The sequence below is a fragment of the Cryphonectria parasitica genome, assembly GCF_011745365.1.
Source record: "Cryphonectria parasitica EP155 unplaced genomic scaffold M406scaffold_7, whole genome shotgun sequence".
Lineage (NCBI taxonomy): Eukaryota > Fungi > Ascomycota > Sordariomycetes > Diaporthales > Cryphonectriaceae > Cryphonectria > Cryphonectria parasitica.
Window position 1 is genome coordinate 1,934,587 of NW_024468915.1, and position 22,450 is coordinate 1,957,036.

Here is a 22,450-nt window from a genome sequence, read left to right on the forward strand (position 1 = left end):
CCCCCAGCCAGCCAGACGGTAAAACTCCGCAGACCTTCCGATTACGACGAGCGTCTTGATGGACAACCAAGCAAAAAGGGTTCACTTCTTCTTGCCCTTGCTCTTACGTTTGTTGTTGTTGTTCTTGGTAGGCTGCGGCTGGCTGCCGGTCGTCTTGGTGGCGGTGGTCGCGGAGACATCCTCCATCGACTTGTCGAGCAGCTCGAAGTCGTCGTCCACTGAGCCCGTGCTCGGAGTGTGCTTGCCCCCTGCACCCGACGAGTCCGTATCCGCGGCAATGATATCCTCTTCCTCGCCCTCGACGTCGTCCTCTGTGTTGGGATTCTTCTTGTTGAGGATGCGACCGACAGTCAGGCCGTAAAACCAGATAGGCATGCGTACGAGGGCGGTGTCATTTATAGTGGGCTTGCCAATCTCGTTGGGCTGTTGAGACAAGCGGAGAGTCAGCCATATTCCTCAGCAATCAAAAGAAGCGCGAGGGCACGAGATATACTTACATCAAGCAGGAAGAGTTCCACGTTGCCGTCCTCGTCCTCCTGCTCGAGGTACACATCACCCAGCGAGTCGACTACCAGAATCTTGCCGTTTTCCGCAACGACACGCTTCTTGGCGCCCTGAGGGCCGCCTTCAGCAGGGACAGGCGTCGCAGTCCCCGAGCCCTGCGCAGCGCGTGCGGCCAGCTTCCGGCGGACATTGCTGCCACCCCTCTCCTGGCTGCTCTCCTTCTTGTTCTCGCGCTCCTGCATGCGCCGCATCCGGCGGTTTGTAGGCATAGCCCTGGGGTCCTCCTCAGGCATAGGCGGGGCCGCAGTGCCTACAGGTGCACCAGCGTCCAGGCCTGGCATGTTGATCCCCAGGTTATCACCCCAGGCGGCGTGCCGCGCAAACTTGATGTACCTCTCGACAAAGTCCCGCTGGCGCTTCCAGCCCATGTACAGCGCAATGTAGTGGGCACCACCACCCAGCGCAAGGAATACACCAGTCATAACAGTGCCCAGCCCGGGCCGGTAGCGGTTGTAGTAGTAGCCGGTGCCCTTCCACACGGGAAAGCCGTTTGCCATGAAGTGGTCATATCGTTCTCTGCCCGGTCCGCGCAGGATGTTGGCGACGATGGACAGACGGGCCTGGCGGTCGGAAGCTTCCTTGACGGCAGTTTTGATCTCGGACTGAGAGGGGGCCTTGGCCACAGTGACGCCAGCCTTCTTGTTCTTTTTCGCATCCTTCTTTGCCTTGGTGCGCTCGGCCGTGAGCTGCTGCTTAACCTTGTCAGGGTGTAGCAAGCGGGACTTCTTGCGGTAGGCCTTGTTGATGTCGTCCTGGCTGGCAGAGGGGGTCACGCCGAGGAAGTCGTAGAAGGTCACATCGGGTCCTTCGAACTGGGCGAGCTCGTCACGAACGCGGAAGATCTCGCGATCTGGAGAGGCACAGTGTCAGAAGATGGATCCAGTCCGGCCATGTTGAGGAAAGATTCCGTGTCGACCTACCATCCTTGGACCAAGCAGCCGTCAGAGGGCTGAGAACGGCCAGCAGGCCAAGAGAGAGTACCGAGAACTTCATGGTCGCATCATCAATCCAAGATGATTATCGTGGGCCTGGAGGAACTGGCAGAAATCCGCCTTGTTGAATCTTGGAGCTCTTGTATGTTCACCAGCAACAAAGGGCCAGCTGTTCAGTGGATACGTGGTCGCCACCAGGCACGGACGGAGCTTGGCTCCGAAAGAACAGGACCGAAGAGTGTATGCAGCTATAATTGTAGCAGTGGCCAAAAATGAAAGAGGAAAAAAAATAAATTATTAAATTGATGTGGACCTGCATTGCAGGAGCACACAGAATTGAAGAAATGTCCTTCTGCAAAACTCCTTTGCTGGATGGTAGGAATGGGGAGGGGCGTCCAAAGGAGCAGCTAAGTTGTACCTATGAACGGCCAACTTTTTTTCTTGTCTCACTTAGGACAGGCACGATCTGAGGCCTAGACCTCCCTTCTCCACAAGCCCCCGGAAGGACCCTGAATGGAACATCAGAAACAGACTAGACAAAGCCTTGAGTAGAGAGACAAATGAAGCAAAGAACGAGAACAACACAGATCGGTTTGCATCCATTGGCTTACTCTTTCTATCCTTTTCTTGATGATATTTTTGTCTCTCTGTTTCCTGGCCTCAAGATACATCCTACTTCTCGAGATGGCAGTGCTTAGAATATGACCAGGCAGATTACTTTATGCGGGAGCCATTGGGCAGCCACACGTGGCACGGTGTAAGCCTATCCCAAGGTCGGCAAAGTAATACACACACCACACCCCTATTTTTACCCGTCAGGTTGTGATCGCCCGCACACCAACTTCTTAGTACTGTAAGTCCCGGTTCACACTGCGGCAGGTACATGTTCCTCCTTTTCATCGACTTGCTTGCTTCTTTTCGCATAGAACGAGGGGAAGAGAAAACAGACCGTTGAGGGTATTTGAACAAGTATAGAAGAACATGGGGTCTGACGGATCACGTAATTTCTGTCCAATACTGCAGGATCGAGGACACTGTATTATAGTAGAGGAAGACACCCCAGAGAGACTGTTCTCAGTGCTTCGATCCTGTTCAATTGACTCAATGAAGCCTGCAGATATATGCTTGCTCGGTACAGCTCCTGAGGGGTAACCGCCTTGAAGCAAGGTCATCACCGCTTTGCCCGGGGGACGACGGTGGCCGAGCACCACGCTAGGTATGCACTGGCAGCAGGTATCATATAATAAGTCCACGGACGGGGAGGACAGGGTGGCCCATGGCCCTATTCTTACACACGCCGGGCTGACCAACTGATAGACAATCACTTACGAAGCCCGACAGTCATGTTGGGCAGAGACTTGATTCCCGACTGCAAGAGGTCCCAACAAGGAGGAGGAAGAATGCAGCATAATCTGGATGGATGTAGATTCATTCAAGAGGCAATGAACACATCTCCACATCAGGTTGTGTAGAATTTCGAGACAGTATTCAGGAGCCATGAACGGGAGATGAACATCTTTTACTACAAAACCCGTTTGGAATCCACCGCCATGGAGTACGTGCCACTGTACAGAAGGTACTACTCTACAGAAGGTACCCGTACTGTAGTCTCCTAGCAGATGACTAAGAAATCAGGGGTGGTGGCGTATCATGCCCCCCGTTTTAGCTTGCTTCCCAATTTACTTCGCCTTTCACCTGCCAAACAACAGGGGCCACGTACACTCACGGCACTGTGCCGAAGCTAATCACTCTGCTTTCCTGCTGCCCCTGCAAAACTGGCTCGCCAACCTTGTGAGAGAACAGAGATTCTTGGTTTTCTGTCCTCGACAAACCTGCATGTTACCTGCACTTGCCCAACCGAGCCCCAATCAACAGGTCAGCACACGCCGTTCAGATCACCTCTAGCGCCTCTTTCAGCTTTTTAAGGTCCTTTTTGGCCGCTGCGCTCCCTCAAACTTTGCCTTCTTCTCCCTTCGCTCATCGACTTTCCCGTCTGTCGACTCGGTCGTTTTGTCGACTTCTTGTCCATAAGAGAGAGGCCCCGACACAGCCTCTCGTCCATCTTTCTTTTTTGAAAGCATACTATTGGCGCCAGCTGGTTATTACCGGCTCTGGTTCCTTTCAACAGGATTTTTATTTTTATTTTTGAGTTGGTGTCGCCTCGTGGTCTGTTGACCGATAGTCTTTCTCTCTTCCTCCTGGCATCGTTCTTCCCATACCGCAAACATGTCACGCATTCAAATTCCCCTCGACGCTCTGACGTCCCGCATCAACCTGAGCGACCGCTTTCAGAGCATCCGCTCGACCTCTCTCTCGAACCGATTCGCGAACCTCCGGCCTGTTTCCGAGTTTCTGGACATCAAGCGGCTGTCGAAGCCTGCGAACTTCGCTGAGGCCCAGTCCCGCGTCAACTACAACCTGGGCCACTTCTCCAGCAACTATGCCATCATCTTTGTGATGCTCTGCATCTACTCCCTCCTCACCAACCCCTGGCTTCTGTTCGACATCGTCTTCGTCGTTGCGGGCATGTACCTCATCGGCAAGCTCAATGGTCAGGACCTCGAGATCGGCCAGACCCGCGTCACCACCTCCCAGCTCTACACAGGTCTCTATGTCATTGCTATCCCGATCGGTCTCTTTGCCTCACCCATCACCACCGTCATGTGGCTGATCGGCGCCAGCGGCGTGGTCATTCTTGGTCATGCTGCTATGATGGACAAGCCACTCGAGGAGGCTTTTTCCGGGGAGGCGGTCTAAGTGGTCGGCCGCGAGCTCCCAAACGTGCGCCCCAATGGGGAAGACCATCGAGGCGAGGGCAAAGGGACAATATGGTGGCGGGCTATGAAGAGGCTTTCTGGGGTGACGGGGCTGGTCGGAGGCTGGTGGAGGAGCTGGACAGTGATGACGATGATGATTCAGATACACAAGGCGCGGGCTTGATTTCTACAAGAGGTGCACGTTTCTCGAGCGATCCCCTTCGCTTTACGGGAATAGATATGGGGGAGAATATGGCGCGACCCCGCAGGGCTCATGCTTACGAAGAATCCGAGGACCAAGACTCTTCGGGCGACTCAGACCAAGACACGGTGCTGGACGAGGAGGGCAATCCGCAGTTTACACGAGAGGAAGAGGATGCGCTGGTTGACTCTGCCATGAAGCGCATCCGACGGGCGCAAGCTAGCGGCAAGAAGGACGTCAGGCTGAGCAGGAACGAGCTGGCTGCGTTGGAGTTCCGGAGAAAGCGCATGCAAGCTGAAGGCGATGCGGGCAGGAAAAAGAAGCGGGAGCCACGTTACGCAGTGCCCCTCTCGCAGCTCGCCCCAATCTCGCATAAGGAGGGCCACCAGCCGGGGGCTGCTGGAGGTGTGCCTTCGGTCGAACCGCTCGACAGACTGAACAGCCAGCCACCTGTGGGCTGGTTCGCCCATCCTTCTTCTTCTCGACCTGGAACGTCCGACTCTCGCCGGCGTCACAGCAGAGCTTCAGCAGCTTCGGACCGCGAGGGAAGCCTATCTCCTTTCCAGTATAATTATGTGCAGCACCCTATTCCGGTCTCAAATCCACGACACACCTCCGACCCAGCTCTGCGACCTCGTTCTTCCCGTGGCACTGGTCCTTACGAAGACCCACGGATGTCTCAATACAACCCGTCCGCATCTATGCCCTCTGTTCCTGCCTCGTTGGACCCATTCCGCTACATGACCTCGGCCGCACAAGTTCCCCACCACGCTGTCTCGGCATCTTCTCTTCGAAACGTCTCGGGATCATCAGCAGCGGGACAAGCCTACCCCAAACCCTTCTATCGTGGGGGTGGTAGTGCTTCCCGTCGCCAATCTCGACACTTCACCCCGGATGTTGACGATGAGTCGTCCAGCGAAGAGGATGATAGTGAGGATGACACGAGCGACGAGGTGGACGAGGGCGCACGCATTGGGAGCACCAACGCCGGACCGGCTACGAACGGACGAGAACATATCATTGTGGAGGTGGCGCCTGAACCAACTCCTGAACCGCGGGTGACAAGATCCAAGAAAATCGCCTCCAGTGCACCCTCTCCGAGGGCCTCCCCTAAAGCCTCTCCCAAGCGAAGATCTGGGGGGAACCGCAGGAAGAAGAGCAACAAGTGATTTGAGTTGTCAAAGTCGTCGTCTTCTCTCCTCTTTTTCTTTTCACGATACCCTGGGGCCTCTCATGTCCGCCTCAATTTTGACCTGGATGGAGGTTTTGTGGGAGAATGGGTATATTGAGCATTCAGTAGTGACGGGACTTGTTGATTGAAACAATTCATAGAACGGAAACAAGTATATTAATTGCAATGTTAATTTTCCTTACAAATAAGTCTGTTACTCGCTGTGAAGTATTTTTTGAGTTGGTGAGTGATGTCAGAAAGGAAAAAAAATCTATTGTATGAACGTAGTATCTGAAGAGTATATATATCCCAAGTGGCCCCCTCTTTTTCGGCCTATTTATCATCGTCATATCATTCATCATGATCATCGTCCTTTTTCCAAAGAAAGGAGGAAGTTTGAAGTAAAGGAAAAGGGGGAAAAAGCAGGCATGAGGAAAACGCAAACGTCAAGAAAGGGCGTGGTTCCTCAATCAAAGAACTCCCTCACGCTCTTCATCATGCCTCCACCCCAGCTTCCACCACCACCACCAAAGCCACCACCAATGTCCCTCTCCCAGCTGTTTCTCTCCACCCTGACGCTCCCCTCCCTGCCGCCCATGCCGCTCGCCATGCGCACGGCTTCGCCAACGAGGCCAATGCTGTCTCCGCTCATGGCGCGGGCACCCATGCCCAGCATGCGCTCGAGCCCGTTAGGCAGGCGCAGGCCGAAGCGGGCTAGGAGAGCGGTGAGGGCGCCGCCGGTGATGAGGGGCAGGACGACGAGGGTGAAGACCTTGACCGGGTGGCGCTTGGCATAGTAGACCAGGTCGCGCAGGAGGCGCTTGAGCTGCTTGTAGGCACGGGTGAAGAAGCTGGGGCGCGGGGACCGCCGGTAAGACGAGGTCGAGGAGCGGTGTTTGTCTTTTGGGAAGGAGGCGGGCGATTATTAGTTCAATTGTTCAATTTGTATTAAAAATTTACGTTTCTTCGTTGCCAATATTGTTTCTTCTTTTTCTTTTGTCTTTTCCTTTTTTTCGGGGGGGGGGGGGGGGACCTCCTCGCCCATGAAACAGATGGGGCCCCGTCACACGCATACACACACAATAAGGCACAGAGTTATGATAATAATCAAAAACAATATTGACATACCTCCGCCAAAGAAGCTCCTAGTCGAGACGTTGGGCAAGCCAAAGAAGCCGCCCGCCCGGCTCGAAGTACCGTGGCGCGAGCTACGGTGTCTGCTGCGCTCCTCGTCCTCGCCGAGGCCGAAGATGGAGGCGGCGATGGACTTGCCGCCCGGGGACCGGGACCGCGAGCGAGATTTGTGGCTCGAGATGGAGTACAGGCTGCTGCGCTTGTGCTTGTCCTTGTCCTTGGAGCGGCTCGAGGAGTGGTGGTGGTGGGAGGATTTGCGGGAGATGACAGAGGCGGTGTCGTCGAAGATGCCCATGATGCAGAAAGGAAAACGTATATAAAACAGGCCAGTGGGGTTTGAGCGTCTGCGGTGCCTGTGTATAAGGCTGAGATCGGATATGATCACAAAACTGGCTGACGGTGGGAACGATGGGTCCGATTTATTTGGGGAGAATTCAAAAAAGCAGCCAATGCTCACTCAGTTCTCTTGCTTCAAGCTCCAGCGGCCAGCTCACGATGCAGGAGGAAGAAAGTTCTAAGATCGCCAAGGGCATTGGCTGGGGAGAAAGGAGCTCCTCCAGCTGGGGTCCGGGAAATCGTGGGGCTGGGGCGGTGGCAGAGGGGGACCCTGAGCAAGCGGAAAGATACCCCAATACTAATGGTACATACAGTACCATGTAAGTGTTGTACAGTTTAGTAGAAGAGGCCCCGTTGGCTGTTATTGTGGTAGTTGAGGACCCCTGAGATTGAGGGCCTTTCCGCTAAATTGGTTCTAGATTAGTGGGCTGCCAGGGGAGCTTGATAGTGCTGGTGGTCAGTGTTCCTGTGTTAGCTATGATTGTCCCCCTCCTGGTGCTCTTGCCCGGTTATCGGAGGGCGGTGGGGAATTTTTCTGGAGGGGTAGCCAGCTCTGAGTCGAACCTGCTGTGTGCGCGCAGCCTCTGATCTCATAGCTGCGATCTTGGACTGGGTTAGGGAATGAGTCAATCGTTCGATACATTTTCATAAGCTGCTCCTAAGCTTGGAAGCACTGTTCCAATTCCTTTTCACTTGCCATAAATCTGGTTCCTCAGCCTCTGAACCAAGCAATTGATCACAGAAAATCAACCTCCGCCTCCAGCTTCTAATTTCTTCCTCGATTCAAGACAATTCAAGATGGCACCCACCGTGCTTCACCTCCGCGCCGAGACTAAGTCCCTCGAGCACCGCTCTGCGCTCACCCCGTCTACCACCAAGGCCCTCATCGATGCCGGGTACGAAGTCCATGTCGAGAAGGGCTGTGGTAAGAAGTCCGGCACGACGCGCATCTTCGACGACGCCGAATTCGAGGCCGCTGGCGCAAAGATTGTCGAGGAGGAGTCATGGGTTGATGCGCCCGCCGACCACATCATCGTCGGCCTGAAGGAGCTGCGCGAGGAGAGCTTCCCGCTCAAGCACGTTCACGTGCAGTTTGCACACTGCTACAAGGGCCAGGAAAGCTGGGACACGGTACTGGCGAGGTTTCCCCGGGGTGGCGGCACGCTTCTGGACCTGGAGTTTCTCGCGGATCCCACAACGGGGAGGAGGGTAGCTGCTTTTGGGTAAGGACCCAGATCGGAATGAATACACATCTTGCTTTGCAATAGTAGGCTGACACGGGGGCACCCATACAGATACCATGCTGGCTTCGCCGGTGCTGCGCTCGCGCTGGAGAACTGGGCGTGGCAGCTGACGCACCCCGCCTCCGAGGCACTCCCGAGCGTGTCCTCGTATCCTAACGAGAACGAGTTGATTGCGGATGTCAAGAAGGCTCTGGCTGAAGGAGAGAAGAAGGTGGGCCGGCTGCCACGGGTCATTGTCATCGGTGCGCTTGGTAAGTAGTAGCCAGAATTTGTTTCTCTGACCGACCTCGTGGTGACTGCTGTGAGCAGATGGATGCTAACTGGTGCCATGTCTATAGGCCGCTGTGGTAAGGGAGCAGTCGACATGTGTCTGCGTGCGGGCGTGCCAGACGAGAATATTGTCAAGTGGGATATGGCGGAGACTGCCAAGGGCGGCCCTTTCCAGGAGATCACCGACAGCGACATCTTCGTCAACTGCATCTACCTGGCGTCCAAGATCCCTCACTTTGTCAACACCGACTCGCTCAAGGCCGCCGGCGCAGACCGCAAGCTCTCCGTCGTGTGCGATGTCTCTGCCGACACGACCAACCCCTTCAACCCTGTGCCGATCTACAACATTGCCACGACGTTCGACAAGCCCACCGTGCCCGTGGAGCTGGAGCAGGGCCCGACGCTGTCCGTCATCAGCATCGACCACCTGCCTTCGCTGCTGCCGAGAGAGGCCAGCGAGGCGTTCAGCAACGACCTGCTGCCACACCTGCTGAAGCTCAAGGACTGGCGAACCGACCCCGTCTGGGCGGGTGCTGACAAGCTGTTCAAGGAGAAGGTGGCCACCCTTCCCGCTTCGGCTCTTGAGAAGTAAAGGAGGGCCCTTTTGGCATACGGTCGGGCGTTTTTGGGTTTGGGAGATATCAAAAACAGAAAGGGAAAAAGAGAAAAGTGCGTTTAAAGGGGGACGTCACTCGGACGGCCCTTTCCACTACATAGAACTCATCTGCTCTACGTTGACAAGTATTTGGTCTGATGACATGACATGCGCTGCTTGCTGACTGGGGGGCCGACCCTGCCTCTGTGTGTATGTGTGTAGCCAAGGAGACACCTGGGTGGGGTCCTCGATCCGTGGGGGGAATCTTGAGCTGAGTGAGGTTGCTGAGAGGCCAGGATGACCACCTCATGGCCCTCTTTCAGTTGTTGAGGCAGCCTGACGAGGGTAGTCAATTCTCCGGGTCACCTTGACACATTCAAGGTTCCACCTTGCCCCAGCTACTTGCACCGCATAAATCTGAGACTTTTCAGCTTCTTAATAGGGGGAACCGGAACCTCTGTCCTGCTTTCCATTGCGGTATGTTTGAGGCACACAGTCTAGACTTCAAGATGTAGATCAGGAAATACATAGAGAAGAAGAGGGTGTGAACGGGTCGGGTTTTCAAGCTCAAGCCAGCCCTACCAGCGCGGCTCCGGGAATCTGGGTAGTGGTTGTGGACAATGTGCAGTCTAGACTTCTGGTTCGGCGCTTAGGGAGCGAACATGGCTTTCCTATCATCCTCTTAGTTGATGTGCTGTTGTATGGTTCTTCAAATCCACCCGCTCCCCAGCCAATAATTTATCAAAGTAAAACAACCTTGATCCTTAACTTTAATGTTGTGTAACCCCAACTTGGGCTCCACCTTGTGGTGCTCGCTTAAGAGGGAAGAAAAAGTATGGGAATTTCGCTCTTCTGAGCACTCTTCTTCACCCATACACAGGGCTGTGCTCGTCGAAATCAGAACTGTAAGATCAGAAGGTGCTGCGTAGAGGATTATCATCTGAGGATACGTTAACGCCTGCAGTGTTACGCTCCTCGCCTCTTGTACTACATACTATGCTCTATATTTGATGAACGTGCATCGTTAGTTACTGCTTACTATGGAGACTCTTTCTCTCTCTCCCCCAGCTCCGAGTTGACCACTCGCGAGCCTTGCCGGGAGTGCGAAGGAGCAGGGTAAAACCCTTGGCACAGGAGACAGCCAATTTGTGCTTTGGTGGTTCGAGCCAGCTGAAGCGGAGGATCACTTTTTAAGAAGCCATAATGCGGCTGGAGGCTCTCTTTTGTCTTTTCTTCTCCCTCTTTTGCTGACATGCATACTAGCACGCGGCTTGTATACTTTAATGGTCCGCTGCGTCGCTGGGGGCCAAATCTATACTTCACATTGTCATCCTTCGCTGCTCATCGGGTTTCATCTTGTCTTTTTTATTTCTTTTTTTCCATTTGTTTGTCATATGTATATGCGTCTGGCGCCGGAAGGTGGGAAAGAAGTGGTCTGCCATACCTAGCCTTGCTCTATTGAAGATCTATCTATCTTACTCCCCTCTTCCCTTTGTGACATACCCTTTCTCCTCGCGCATTGATCGACAATGCGCCCAAGAAGCCTCTCCTTGGCTCCCGCGAGCCTACTTGTCTCCCTCTTCCTCCTCCTCCTCCTCCTCCTCCTCTTCGGCCCTGCAGGCGTACGCGCGGCGTGTTATAACCTCGACGGCAGTGATGCCACAGACAGTTCATACCAGCCATGTAACGCCAGCGCAGAGGTCAGCGCCTGCTGTGCCAACAACAAGGGTGCGTCGTCGGATATCTGCATGTCGTCAGGGTTGTGCTATGCACAGATGGAAGGCTACAGAGGGCTCATCTACATGAACGGCTGCACCGACAAGACCGGCCTGTCTTCTGACTGTCCTCATATCTGCCCCGATGGTAAGTGCTTGTTTATTCTCTCTCTTTCCACCCTTGTTCTTCTTCTTGTTGTTGTCTCTCCTTTCCACACCCGAACACCCCAGACCGGTCTTGCTGCTCAATGTATGTTGATGATGAAACCCATAGCAACTTCAAACTGGGATGGAGGCTCCTCTGTACAAGCATGGAACGTCCTCCAGTGTGGAAAAGGCGTGTACTGCTGCCGCCCAGACACAGACATGACGACCAACTGCTGCAGCAACAGCTCGGCCGTCATCACGACAGACATCGGGACCCTCCTCCTGGCCACGGCCACCGCGACGGTGGGCAGCGGCACCGCGGCGTCGACAGTCACCATCACCGCCGTGGCAGGTGGCGCGGCGGCCACCACGTCGAGCTCGAGCACCAACGGCACATCCGAGGTCGCCAACTGTCCGGCAGACAAGACGGCGGTGGTGGGCGGTGCAGTCGGCGGGGCGCTGGGGGCTGCCCTTATCGCGTCGCTCGGGGCGTTGGTCTTCTTGCTCCTGCGGCGCAAGAGAGCTTCTGCGCCATATGTGCAGCAGGAATATTCCACAAACCGCGCCCCTGTGTATATGGCGGACCCCTCGAAGCCCCCGTACTCTGGGGAGTTGTATGTGCAGCCTACGGAACTTCCTGTCAGCCAAAGAACAGAGATGATGTGAGAATGGCCAACAACGTCGCCTGTCTGTCTACTTAATTATGGCAGGAGGAAGAAGGAGAAGGGAAGGAAAGAAGAGAAATAAGACAAAAAAGAAAAGAAGAAAAAAAATGGTGAGAATGAGTCACTTCACATGACTTTAGATTAATTTTGGAGGGCTTGGATCATCTTGGCTGAAAGGTGCGACGGAGTACCTTCTTACTGACAGACGATCTTCACACTCTGAAAGGGCTAAGATAACTCATCGGCTACTTGGCGATTAGTAGTCAAAGCTCGCTGGTCTTATTGGAAAGTAGATTCAAGACTAAGAACTAAGGGCTCGTTAGTTATATGAAGTACTTACAGGCTGCCGCTACTCATCAGCCCAATATCTCTAGGGCAACATCAAGTACGTCCTCGACTGTTCAATAATGAAAAAATGACATAAAAACTCCAAAGAATCTACCTGCCAAAATCTTTCCATAAAAAACTGTGTATTGTGGTAATTTATTTGTATCGAACAGCAACTTAATTCGCACACCAACTTCCCTTCCTCTCGTGCTAACCAACATCAAAATCCGTCACCTCCTGGCCCGGGAGGTTGTTCAGTTTTTGGAATCCTATACATATACAATATTGATTTGTATAATTCATCGAACCTTTCTACAGGATATACACTCTAGCACATTCATTTGTTTCCAAAGCAATACCCATACAAACACAATATGGCCACACCCGCCCTGGCCTCCTCCGAACAGGGAGAGACCATCTCGTCGGAGCTGGCAAGGCCAACACTGCTCGACTTGCCCATCGAGACCCTGGAGGAGATCTGCTCCTCGCTACCCCTCCAAGACAAGAGGTCCATCCGCCTGGTCAAGTGGGACTTCGCCGATGTTGGCGCACGCACGCTGTTCCGACGTTTGTTCTGGTGCCCCTCTATTGCCCTCCCTCCCTCTTGCTTCCACAACAAGAATGACCGCGTCACTGGATGGAGAGAAGTTAGCTCACATAACGTTCTTTTCACACAGATATTAAGCTCTACGTCAACGGAGAGAGCTTCCGCAAATTCGAAGCAGTCTGTAATCACCCAGTATTTGCACGCTACGTCCAGTCTGTGGTCTTCGACACCCGTGCGATACAAATCACCATGAGTAGACCACCTGCAATGAGCATCATGCAGAGCAGTGATCAGGCGCCGAGCACGATATCGGCGAGTCCGCTGGACAAGGCAGAGCCGATTTGCACTAAATACGCCAAACTTCTCCATTTTGTTACAGAGCAGTCCGAGATCGTGAGAACAGGTCGTGATTACGACTTGTTCATGGCCTGCCTCCCCAAGCTGATCGCCCTGAAGGACGTCACACTCGGTCCGCCAGGGAATAGCCGCGAGACGATACCAAATGACGGGCCGTTTGAGTATTGGCGACAGCGCGGAGAGACGTGGGTCGCTTCTCAAGGCCTACGTTCCTCCCGCGAACCGCCCTGTCCGTGTGTCAGGCTCACATTTCCTGTCTACGGCTTTATGCACCCAGAGCGGAATCCCGAGAGGTGCATCGTGAGTTTCCTCAAGGCTTTGAGGTGGTGCTCGTTTCGCCTCAAAAGTCTCGCTATCATCAACGTGGACAATTTCATGATCCATGTGCTCACGCGGCGCAAGTATGGCCTTGGTGCTCCATGTTTACAGGAGGTGACCAACTTCACGCTCAAGCTGTGGCAGCGAGGACCCGCCGAGCGCCGCTGGAGGAAGGCCGTCAGTACCGTCCCCATGCTGACCGGGCTCATGGCCTGGCAGAAACTGTGGAGGGTGCTGGAGAAGATGCCCAGTCTTAAACACATCATGCTGGACCAGTTGAACGATGTCACCTCCAGCATGAAGGGAAGCTGGCACGAGAAGCACATACCGGTGCCCTTTGGTATGGTCTTTCAGCCCGATGTCCACATCGCCCACTTGGAAACACTCCGCCTCGGCAACTTTCAGCTCGGTGGGCTCGAGCTGACCCATTTCGTGAAACGACATCAAAGCACAATGACGGAGGTCTTTCTTGAGAGGTTACACTCCAGGACCATCTCAGGAGACATTAGAAGGTTTTCCTCGTCTGATATGGAGAATTTGAACCGTCGAAGAGAGGAGGAGAAGGAGAAGGGCAGGATAAACGAGTGTGGTTGCAAGGTGTGGATCAAAGTTTGACGGTTTTTTTTTTTTTAAATCAGTCTTTCCATGCAGCTGGTGTGATAGCGGAACGGTAAGCATGGCTAGTAGAACCAGTGTAATTTGCCAGCGAGACGTATTATTTGTGCTTAAGTCTGGAATCCTCAAAACATACCCTTAACTGCTCGAGTGTTATCCAGAAGCCATTTGAAGGATATTTTCTAAAGCCGAGGTTTCTCAGAGATTCAAAGGGGTCTGTGAGAACTGCGTATTGGAAAATGGAGACCAATGATTTGGAATATGACCTCCTAAGATAGCGAGTTGCACGAGCACAATTAATTACTCCGCTTCCTAAGTCCCTCTCAGAGCAAGCGCCCTTTGAAAACAGACTGGCTGATTTCTAGTAGTCCAGATTGTGTCCTTCTTGATAGTTCACCAGATGAACCACATCAAATGACGAGCAGTGCTCATCAGACCTGAAAACATACTTAAACTTCGTAAGACTTGCACCAGTGTCCTGTCAAGTTCTGATGAGCAAACGATGCTGAAGTTACCCAGCCCTCTCTTCATAGCAATGAGTGAACAGTCTCACAAGCTACTGGCGGCTGGGCGGAAGAAAATTCAAATCCTTTCCCAGGTCCTCTGAAAGCGTCTTGCCTCCCACCTCGAGCGCCTGGCAGTCCTGCAGCACAAACATCATGCGCGCCCATTTCGTGTCCGAGGCGTTCAGCCACTGGTGGTTGGTGGCCCTCTGCACAGCGACATCGCCCGCCTTCATGTGGTGCACCTCGCCCGAGTCCAAAAGCATATCAATGTCCCCATCTAGCACGATCCCATAATCTAGACTCTGCGTCCGGTGCATGCCGCAGCGGTACCCCGGAGCGAAGTCGACGCAGCGGATGACCGTCCCGCCCGGGTTGACGAGGCCGGGGCCCTTTTTCATGACGGCGTTGTGGGCGGTGATGTCGGCCTCGTTGTTCAGGTCGGCGGGGAATTGGGAGGTTGTGTAGACGACGCTGAAGGCCATCTTGTCGCCGTCGAGGGCTTGCCACTGGAAGGCGTCTGCGGACTGCACGACGGCCTTGGCTTCCGAGTCGTGCGTGGTGATGAAGCGCTTCTGCGCACTTAGTGGCGAGAGCTGGCCCGTGGATGACGAGGATGCCATGATTAGGGAGGATTGGAAATAAGAAGGAAGGAGGATAAATAGTCAGATTCTGGATTTTTCTGTGTGCGTGTGTAGAGTGAGTGAGACTTGAGATGATCGACAAGAAGAGACGTTGGACAGGAATCATGAACCCTTATTACACCTTCTCGGCATATTAATTACGTGTAAGCAGCCACTCCTGCATACGTGAACCCCGTAAGTCTCCGCACCGGTATGTAGTCAAAGGAGAGGAGGGGTAGAGAGCTCAGTTATTAACCGATGGCCAGGTTTCACCCAGTCACGACCTTTTTTCTCTCATTCAATATCGTGTCATCGTTAGGTGTATATGAAGCCAAAGCTCTCCAGTTTTACCGCCATATTCTTGGCTATTATTGCATTTTGTAGCACGATCAATAATTCTTGAAGTCCTTGCTTGCTTGCAGCGTTGAAAGTCACTACATTATTGCCTACTTACTTGGTAAAGATGGCGTCCTTCACTTCTGACCCAGACAGTCCTTTCACTATCTACAATCTCCCGTACGGCGTCATCACCTCCACAGAGAACAAGAACAAGCGATGCGCCACTACGCTAGGGTCCTTTGCAGTCGACTTAAGCGTGCTATATGCCGACGGCATCTTTGCGGGCGTACCGGGCCTAGACGAGAACTTGTTTGCGCGTGTAAGTCATCATACATCATTGTCGGGATAAGGTTGAAACAAGAAGAAGAAGAACAAATGTCACCCTTGAAGATCGGTGAAGTGAGATATGCTGTTTCATGGTTTATTAACTGATGATCATAGGAATACTTAAATGCCTTCGCCGCTTTACCCAAGGCTTCACGAAAGCTTGCGCGCGAGAGGCTGACGGAATATCTCTCCGGGGAAGAAGCGCATGCCTATCCGGCCTTTATACCCCTCAACGAGATCGAGAACCATTTTCCTATGGATACTCGCAACTTTTCCGATTTCTATTGCTCTTTGGAGCATACCAAAAATGTGCGTGTCTCTCGACGATCTCCAGTTGTGCTCGCCCGCCTCTTCTGTACAGTTATTACCGAAATGAACGCCGTCCGCCCTGATAGTTAGCATCTGATCATGTCGACAGTGTACAGCGGTATTGCGCCAGGACGGTGTGATCAGTCCCAATTGGTTCAACGCCCCTATGGTTTACAATGGACGAACGTCGTCGCTGGTAGTCTCGGGTACGCCAGTCCACAGACCGTACGGCATCTTCCCACATCCACGCGCAGAGAAGCGGCAGCCGATGTTCCAGCCAGAAACCCATATGGACTTCGAACTCGAGATGGGAGTATTTCTTTCCGAGGGCCTGTCCCGGGGCCAGAGGCTGAGAATTGGTGAGAGCAGTGACAAGGTGTTTGGCTTCGTGCTGCTCAACGACTGGTCTGCCCGGCAGATCCAGTTGTTCGAGATGGCACCGCTTGGTCCTTTTCATTCCAAAGGATCAGCAACCTCCATCTCACCCTGGATAGTCACCGTGGAGGCTCTAGAGGCAAGCATCTGCGCCAGACACGCGGACCAAGAGGTAGAGCCGCTGCCCCATTTGCGTTATCCTCATGAGGCGAGAGCGACATTCGATATTGAGCTCTCTGCCAAGATCATCCGTACGTCGTCCATGCCAAAGGATAAAAGTTGTATAATCGGGACAGTGTATCTTACGTTATTGCATCTGACACAGGAGATGATGTCTCGTATACCATCTGCGAGACCAATCTCAAGGAACTCTACTGGACCCCTTTCCAGCAACTCACGCACCTTGCCAGTGCTGGTGAAGGACTAGCAGCTGGAGACTTGTTCGGGACTGGGACGATTTCAAGTGACGTAAGTCAATGCTTTTTTCCCTTCCTTAATCTTTAGCAGGTTAAAAATGTATTAACCACCTGTGGATTCTGAGAACCGAGCAGCGCACGAATTCTCAAGGGGAAAAGACTGGGCTTGGCTGCCTCTTTGAGCGTACCAGTCCATCCAACTACCTGTCTTCCGCGCCCAAAGATGTTGCAGAATCGTTCCTGAAGGATGGGGACCGGGTAGTGATAGAGGGCTGGTGTCGTGAACCAGAAACAGGCAAGAAGCTTTTCGGATTTGGCACGTGTGAAGGAGAGCTTCTAAGGCCTGTCGAGGAGTGATGTGCGTCTGCGAAAGAATCTTGTTTCCCATCCATAGCCTCAGTATCATCATGATATGGACAGCTCGATGGTTGCTAGATGAACAACATTCTGCACAATTTTAAAAATCTCATTGTTGAGATGCTGTGCTTTATCCATGCTGTGACCCATCTTCATCACTCAAGGCCGCGTAGATCTGACTACAATGACACATGAATATACACTTGGTTGAAGAGAAATACAAACCGAAGTCCTTCCTTCCCTTTGCCGCTAACCGCAAAGACATGGAAGCCGCCAGACCCTGACCCTGAGCCAGGCATCTCCCCAGCCACAGCAGGGGGGGGGGTATACATATTGTAGTGGCACTCAAGCCACAGTGCGTGGTAGCACCGCCACACTTCAAGGCAGCTGGGAGCTGCGCGTTACGAGCTGCGTTGCTGGACGTCAGTCTGAAGCTCCCAAGTCCCAACCATCATCACCCAAAACTGCTTTTCCCTCCAGTCCTCTATCTCTCTCTCTTCCTCTCCACGAATCACACACGACTCTCGCACCTCCATTTTACGAACATCATACCCTTGTCATTTGTTCTTTTCGAAGCGTCCTCATTCAAACACAGACCGACCATCACAATGGTAAGCTATTACAGATCAACCAGACTGCTGCTGCCCCTCCTCCAGTATCACAGGCTTACCATTTGGGCCCACAGACGTCGATAGGAACCGGTTACGATCTCGCCAACTCCATCTTCTCCCCCGATGGCCGAAACTTCCAGGTCGAGTACGCTGTGAAGGCAGTCGAGAATGGCGGCACATCCATCGGCATCCGGTGCAAAGACGGCGTGGTCCTGGCGGTTGAGAAGGTCGTCACATCCAAACTGCTAAAGGCTGGCGCAAACAAGAGGATTGCAACTGTTGACAGACATCTGGGCGTTGTACGTTGGAACCATCCGCATAAACACACACACTCACTCCCATTCGCTTTTTGCAAAGGACGTCGCATGATCTATAGGACAAGCGAAAGGCTGACAGCTCTTGAACCTTCCCCTTCTCTTTCCAGGTCTACTCCGGCATGATCCCCGACGGCAGACACTTCATCGACCGCGCACGCGACGAGGCCCGCTCCTGGCGCGACAACTTCAAGGCCCCCATCACGACCGCCGACCTCGCCTCGCGCATGGGCGGCTACCTGCAGGCCTACACCCTGTACCAGTCCGTCCGCCCCTTCGGCATCACTGCCATCGTGGGCGGTTTTGACAGCGAGCTCGAGCTGCCCGTAGACGGCCAGGTCGGATCAGGACCCTCGTGCGGCGCCGGCGGCAAGGTCCAGGACAAGAAGCACGGCGGTCCTTTTCTCTACATGATTGAGCCCTCGGGCATGTACTGGGGCTACTACGGCGCCGCGACAGGCAAGGGCCGCCAGGCCGCCAAGGCCGAGCTGGAGAAGCTCGACCTCGGCGGGGAGGGCATCACCCTCGAGCAGGCCGTCAAGGAGGCCGCGCGCATCATCCACACCGCCCACGACGACAACAAGGACAAGGAGTACGAGCTGGAGATGAGCTGGATCAGCGGCCAGGATGGCCCCACCAAGGGTCGGCATGAGGAGGTCCCCAAGAAACTCATCGAGGAGGCCCTCCGGTTAGCAAAGGAGAAGGACGACGAGGATGAGGAGGACGAGAAGAAGGATGACGACAAAATGGAGGAGGACTGAGGCTGTCTCCAGGCGGAAGTTTTCCCGGGGGGGGGGGGGGGGCAGGGAGACATAGCTCAGGCAATACGTACTCAGGCCGGGAGCTTCTCAGGTCTGCATACAGAATTGAGTGTGCTGTCTCAGTCTCGCAGTTGATGAGTGTGCTGAAATCGCATCTTCATCAGCGCTTGTATCACCAGCATGGAACCGAAGTCGACGAAAACAGGCATGATAGAATAATGACATCTTTTCCCTTTTCGGACTCTGTGCTACATTGGAAGCTCCATAGGCTAGGAGAAGATTGATTTACAGATCGTTTGCGCACTTGCATCATCACTCCCCTTCCTCTTCTCCTTTCTCTGACGACCCCGTGGACGCCTTGGGCATGACCTTTGCCACCAGCGTCGGATGCGATTGTATCCATTGCGTCCAGTCCGAGATGATGGTCGAGAATTGGAAGCCGCCGCGCATGGCCCACTGCATCGCAAGCCCACCATACTGGTCCCAGATGGACTGGAACAGGCCCACATCCCGGGAGAGGAGGCTGTTGACGACCAGCAGGCTGGCTGTCGACGCAGTCTTCGCGTACGCATGCGAGTCGTCCTTGGTCATCTCTTCGTGGATCTCCTCGAGCAGTTTCTCCAAATCGTCCAGGTCAGCCTCGGTCTCCTGGCGTCGTCCCTCGTCCTCCTCGCTGCCCTTGACCTTCCTCTGCGCCTTGGGCAGCTCTGCTACGATGTTACCTGCCTTCTTGCTCAGGTCCTTCGTCTTGGTCGTGCGCATCAGCTGCAGCAACGGTATCAGGATGTGATATGCCAGCGGAGAGGTGGCCTCCTTGCGTGCGAAGATGGCTAGGAGATCCAGAGCGCGGTGTTTGAAGTTGACGACAGTCTCCTTTGCATCCCGGTTCTCCTTCTTCTTGTTGCTGTCGCGCATGCGCAGCTTGAATGTTGCTGAGAGCTTCTCGTCCAGGGCCATCATCTCGGAGTCGCTCATGTCTGAGTCTTCGTCTGAAGATTCGGCGTCCTTATCTTTGTCGAGGCGGTGGCTGTTGAGGAGGTTGGCGAGCGCGTCGTCGAGGTCTTTGTATTGTTCATCATGACCTTCGTCGTCGTCATCTTCTTCATCGTCCTCCTCTTCATTTTCGCTTGCTTCTTCCTCATCCTCGTCGTCTTCGTTGTTCGACTCGTCCTCAGCCTCAGCTCCTCCTATTTCTACAAACTCAACATCAGAGGCAATGCCAGAATCGTCATCGTCTTCTGCATCACCGGCCTCTTCTGCATCCTCCATGTCTGCATCCGTGTCAAACAGAGCCCGCAGACCCTCAGCGTTCTCGTCCGCTGCCAAGGTGTCTGTCAGAAGTGCTAATGCCTCTGCCGTCACGAGACCCGTAAAATTTTCAAATACACGCTCCGCGGTCTGTCTCAGCAGTGACGACGGGCGTGCGACCATGGCAAGCAGGATCTCGACAAGCAGCACCGAAACGTCAGCATCGTCGTCCTGCTGCTTGCTAAGGAGCTTCTCGTAGCATTGCGCCAAGTCGTTCAGAATCTCCACCGCATCGGGCTCCTCATTGTAGAGCTGCAGTATCGCCACGGCATACAACAGAGCGAGCCCCTGGTACGCTCCACTCTTGTCATCTTTGGACTTCTTCGGCTTGGTCAGCTCCTGAAGTTTCTCGAGTGCCTCAAGCAGCTCCGCCTGCAGCTCGTCGTCCATCTCGACACTGCTCGAGTCGATCGACATGATAGCGCTGCAAAATTCGCTAAAGTCCTCGGGTCGCTTAACAAACTTGGCCAGGGCTGAGTTGAGCCGCTGCCTGAGGATGACTTTTGTCTTGTCGTTGAAGCCAGGCACGGCTTCACCGGCTTTGGGATACGCGAGCTTCGAGAATTCCTGCAGGGCTGTACCACCAATGGACGAGGTTGCTGTGCTCTTCGCATTTATTTCTACCGACACCATGGTTGCTAGGCGGAAGAGATAGTCTGCATAAACCAGAAGATGGTTGTCGGGGTTTTCTCTGTGAACATCAAGTCAGCATCGTGTTCAGCTAGATATGATGATGTGATATGTGTATAAGAACGTACCCATCAGAGGCCAGGACAAGCCGCCTCAAGATCTTGATAACCTCCGAGGAATGATCCGGTTTCAAACAATGCAGCAGCCTGTCGACAGTCTTGCCATTGGTCTTTTGGTCAAAGTTGTAAACTCCATGCTTGCCAAGAAGCGCTTGCAGGACCACGGGCACGATATCTGGATCCGACTCGGCAGCACGCTCGATCGCCTTGAGGGACTTGGTAGCGGCCCGATGCAGATAGCGGTCCTTTATCGCGGCTTGGTTAATCAGACAGATGGTGAGATTTTGTGAAAAGAGGTTGTCAATGATATGGGGGTATGACAGTCCCATCTCGAGGAATTTCTGAAAGATCATGAAGCCCGTGAACTTTTGCGGCTCACTGGCTGTCTTGGAGAAGAAACCTTGGTCCACAACACGTGTCCAGAATTGCTTGAACTGCTCAGAAGCATTGCTGGACTTCGCAGCAGCCAATTTGACGTAGTGCGTCAGTATTATATCCCAGACAAAATGCAGTTGTGCCGTCCAGCTCGCCTGCTTCTGCTTCTCGGCGGTGTCCTGACCATACACTTCCTGCTTGCTGTTGTCTTTCAAGACTGCAGGAAGTTCGCCCAGGTATTTTGATGACAGGAAGTCTCGCCACGACTTGGAGGGTAGCTTGATCTTGGGGAACCGCTCGGTGAATATCACTGTCAGCGCAACAGCCTCCGGGCTCTTAGCCCACCCGGCACCGTCGAGCTTCCGCAGGGTCTCCTCGGCAATGGCCTGGTCCATCTGCGGCGCCGTCTGCACAATGATCCAGGCACATTGTGGCTTCAGCCAGACCTTCTTCTTGGAGAGCTTCAGCAGCAGGTCCAGAATGGTGTGCCAGCGTGTGACATCGTCAAACAGAACTTTGGCGCGGACGAAGCACTCGATGCCAAAAAGCTGGCCAAAGTAATGATCCCTCTCTTCCTGGCCAGCGATGTTGCCCACAGGCTTCGTCCTCTCTGTGAGTGTCTCGAGTACGAAGTTGAAAGTTAACCCCCTGTACCTCTGGCCGCAGAGGTCCTTCTCGCCCCATAGTTGTTGCAGGATCTCGGTCAGCACGACGCTGAACCCCAGCCGTGAAGCCTTCCTACTGCTCGCCAGGCCTCGGAACAGTCGCTTCTCGAGGTGCCTATCGAGAGTGGACTCGGACACGCCCTCGCCGTCGAGGAGTTTCGAGATAATGACATCGGCAGCCTGCAGACGCTCATCGCTGTCCTCGCTACCCAGGTATTCGTAGAGAGGAGCCTCTATCGTGCGGTCTTGCTCGTTTGGAAACGTGGACTTGTCGGATAGAAGCTGCTTCTTCGAGGGTGGCTTGGCGGGAGCGCCACTGGCCTTCTTCTTGGGTTGAAGACTCGGTGGCTTGGGGAGCTGTTGTTGTTGGGTGTCAGGCGCATCGTCGGTGGTCTTGATGCGTTTCTTTGAGGGTTCAATTGAGTTGGGGTTCTCCTTTTGGTGCTTTCTCTTCTGGCGAGCCATATTGTGTGTGTCGCGTCGAGACTTTGTTGTGTTGGAGAAGCTGTCAGAAAGGATGCTC

At 53.8% G+C, this 22,450-nt stretch overlaps 9 protein-coding genes across 9 annotated transcripts; 6 read left to right on the plus strand and 3 right to left on the minus strand.

Annotated features, from left to right (window-relative positions):
• Nucleotides 1–96: 96 nt before the first annotated feature.
• Nucleotides 97–1,557, minus strand: M406DRAFT_219944 (uncharacterized protein; the record flags this gene model as incomplete). The annotated part of the gene is made up of 3 exons (XM_040915557.1): nt 97–423; nt 498–1,414; nt 1,485–1,557. Coding segments are annotated over 3 exons (1,317 nt in total), but the record flags the coding sequence as incomplete, so codon positions are not given.
• A 1,929-nt stretch (nt 1,558–3,486) lies between these two features.
• On the plus strand, nt 3,487–4,253 carry M406DRAFT_294374 (uncharacterized protein; the record flags this gene model as incomplete). The annotated part of the gene is made up of 1 exon (XM_040919133.1): nt 3,487–4,253. Exon 1 carries the CDS (start codon nt 3,723–3,725, stop codon nt 4,251–4,253), a length of 531 nt encoding a protein of 176 aa, XP_040773604.1. The 5' UTR covers nt 3,487–3,722.
• Nucleotides 4,254–5,879: 1,626 nt separating this feature from the next.
• M406DRAFT_347603 (uncharacterized protein) lies at nt 5,880–7,054 on the minus strand (the record flags this gene model as incomplete). Its single annotated transcript, XM_040922313.1, has 2 exons — nt 5,880–6,525; nt 6,754–7,054. The coding sequence occupies 2 exons, from the start codon at nt 7,052–7,054 to the stop codon at nt 6,092–6,094; spliced, it is 735 nt and encodes a 244-aa protein (XP_040773605.1). The 3' UTR covers nt 5,880–6,091.
• Nucleotides 7,055–7,757: 703 nt separating this feature from the next.
• On the plus strand, nt 7,758–9,351 carry M406DRAFT_93017 (uncharacterized protein). Its single transcript, XM_040926239.1, has 3 exons — nt 7,758–8,318; nt 8,391–8,590; nt 8,678–9,351. Exons 1-3 carry the CDS (start codon nt 7,894–7,896, stop codon nt 9,199–9,201), a joined length of 1,149 nt encoding a protein of 382 aa, XP_040773606.1. The 5' UTR covers nt 7,758–7,893; the 3' UTR covers nt 9,202–9,351.
• Nucleotides 9,352–10,733: 1,382 nt separating this feature from the next.
• On the plus strand, nt 10,734–11,732 carry M406DRAFT_72612 (uncharacterized protein; the record flags this gene model as incomplete). Its single annotated transcript, XM_040925554.1, has 2 exons — nt 10,734–11,067; nt 11,194–11,732. 2 exons carry the CDS (start codon nt 10,734–10,736, stop codon nt 11,730–11,732), a joined length of 873 nt encoding a protein of 290 aa, XP_040773607.1.
• Nucleotides 11,733–12,432: 700 nt separating this feature from the next.
• Nucleotides 12,433–13,895, plus strand: M406DRAFT_72613 (uncharacterized protein; the record flags this gene model as incomplete). Its single annotated transcript, XM_040925555.1, has 2 exons — nt 12,433–12,625; nt 12,736–13,895. The coding sequence occupies 2 exons, from the start codon at nt 12,433–12,435 to the stop codon at nt 13,893–13,895; spliced, it is 1,353 nt and encodes a 450-aa protein (XP_040773608.1).
• Nucleotides 13,896–14,151: 256 nt separating this feature from the next.
• On the minus strand, nt 14,152–15,113 carry M406DRAFT_323637 (uncharacterized protein). The gene has a single exon (XM_040919793.1). It carries the CDS (start codon nt 15,019–15,021, stop codon nt 14,452–14,454), a length of 570 nt encoding a protein of 189 aa, XP_040773609.1. The 5' UTR covers nt 15,022–15,113; the 3' UTR covers nt 14,152–14,451.
• A 371-nt stretch (nt 15,114–15,484) lies between these two features.
• M406DRAFT_263748 (uncharacterized protein) lies at nt 15,485–17,144 on the plus strand (the record flags this gene model as incomplete). The annotated part of the gene is made up of 5 exons (XM_040917613.1): nt 15,485–15,679; nt 15,802–15,996; nt 16,127–16,622; nt 16,697–16,843; nt 16,939–17,144. The coding sequence occupies 5 exons, from the start codon at nt 15,485–15,487 to the stop codon at nt 17,142–17,144; spliced, it is 1,239 nt and encodes a 412-aa protein (XP_040773610.1).
• Nucleotides 17,145–17,609: 465 nt separating this feature from the next.
• Nucleotides 17,610–18,830, plus strand: M406DRAFT_294383 (N-terminal nucleophile aminohydrolase; the record flags this gene model as incomplete). The annotated part of the gene is made up of 3 exons (XM_040919135.1): nt 17,610–17,755; nt 17,830–18,054; nt 18,180–18,830. The coding sequence occupies exons 1-3, from the start codon at nt 17,753–17,755 to the stop codon at nt 18,828–18,830; spliced, it is 879 nt and encodes a 292-aa protein (XP_040773611.1). The 5' UTR covers nt 17,610–17,752.
• Between the last annotated feature and the right edge of the window lie 3,620 nt (nt 18,831–22,450).

Excerpts from the sequence above, each read along its gene's own strand:
- M406DRAFT_93017 (XM_040926239.1), top strand. The coding sequence starts at position 7,894 with ATGGCACCCACCGTGCTTCACCTCCGCGCCGAGACTAAGTCCCTCGAG. Across the intron at positions 8,319-8,390 it reads AGGAGGGTAGCTGCTTTTGG|ATACCATGCTGGCTTCGCCG; the intron begins GTAAGGACCCAG and ends GCACCCATACAG. Across the intron at positions 8,591-8,677 it reads CATTGTCATCGGTGCGCTTG|GCCGCTGTGGTAAGGGAGCA; the intron begins GTAAGTAGTAGC and ends CCATGTCTATAG.
- M406DRAFT_323637 (XM_040919793.1), bottom strand. The coding sequence starts at position 15,021 with ATGGCATCCTCGTCATCCACGGGCCAGCTCTCGCCACTAAGTGCGCAG.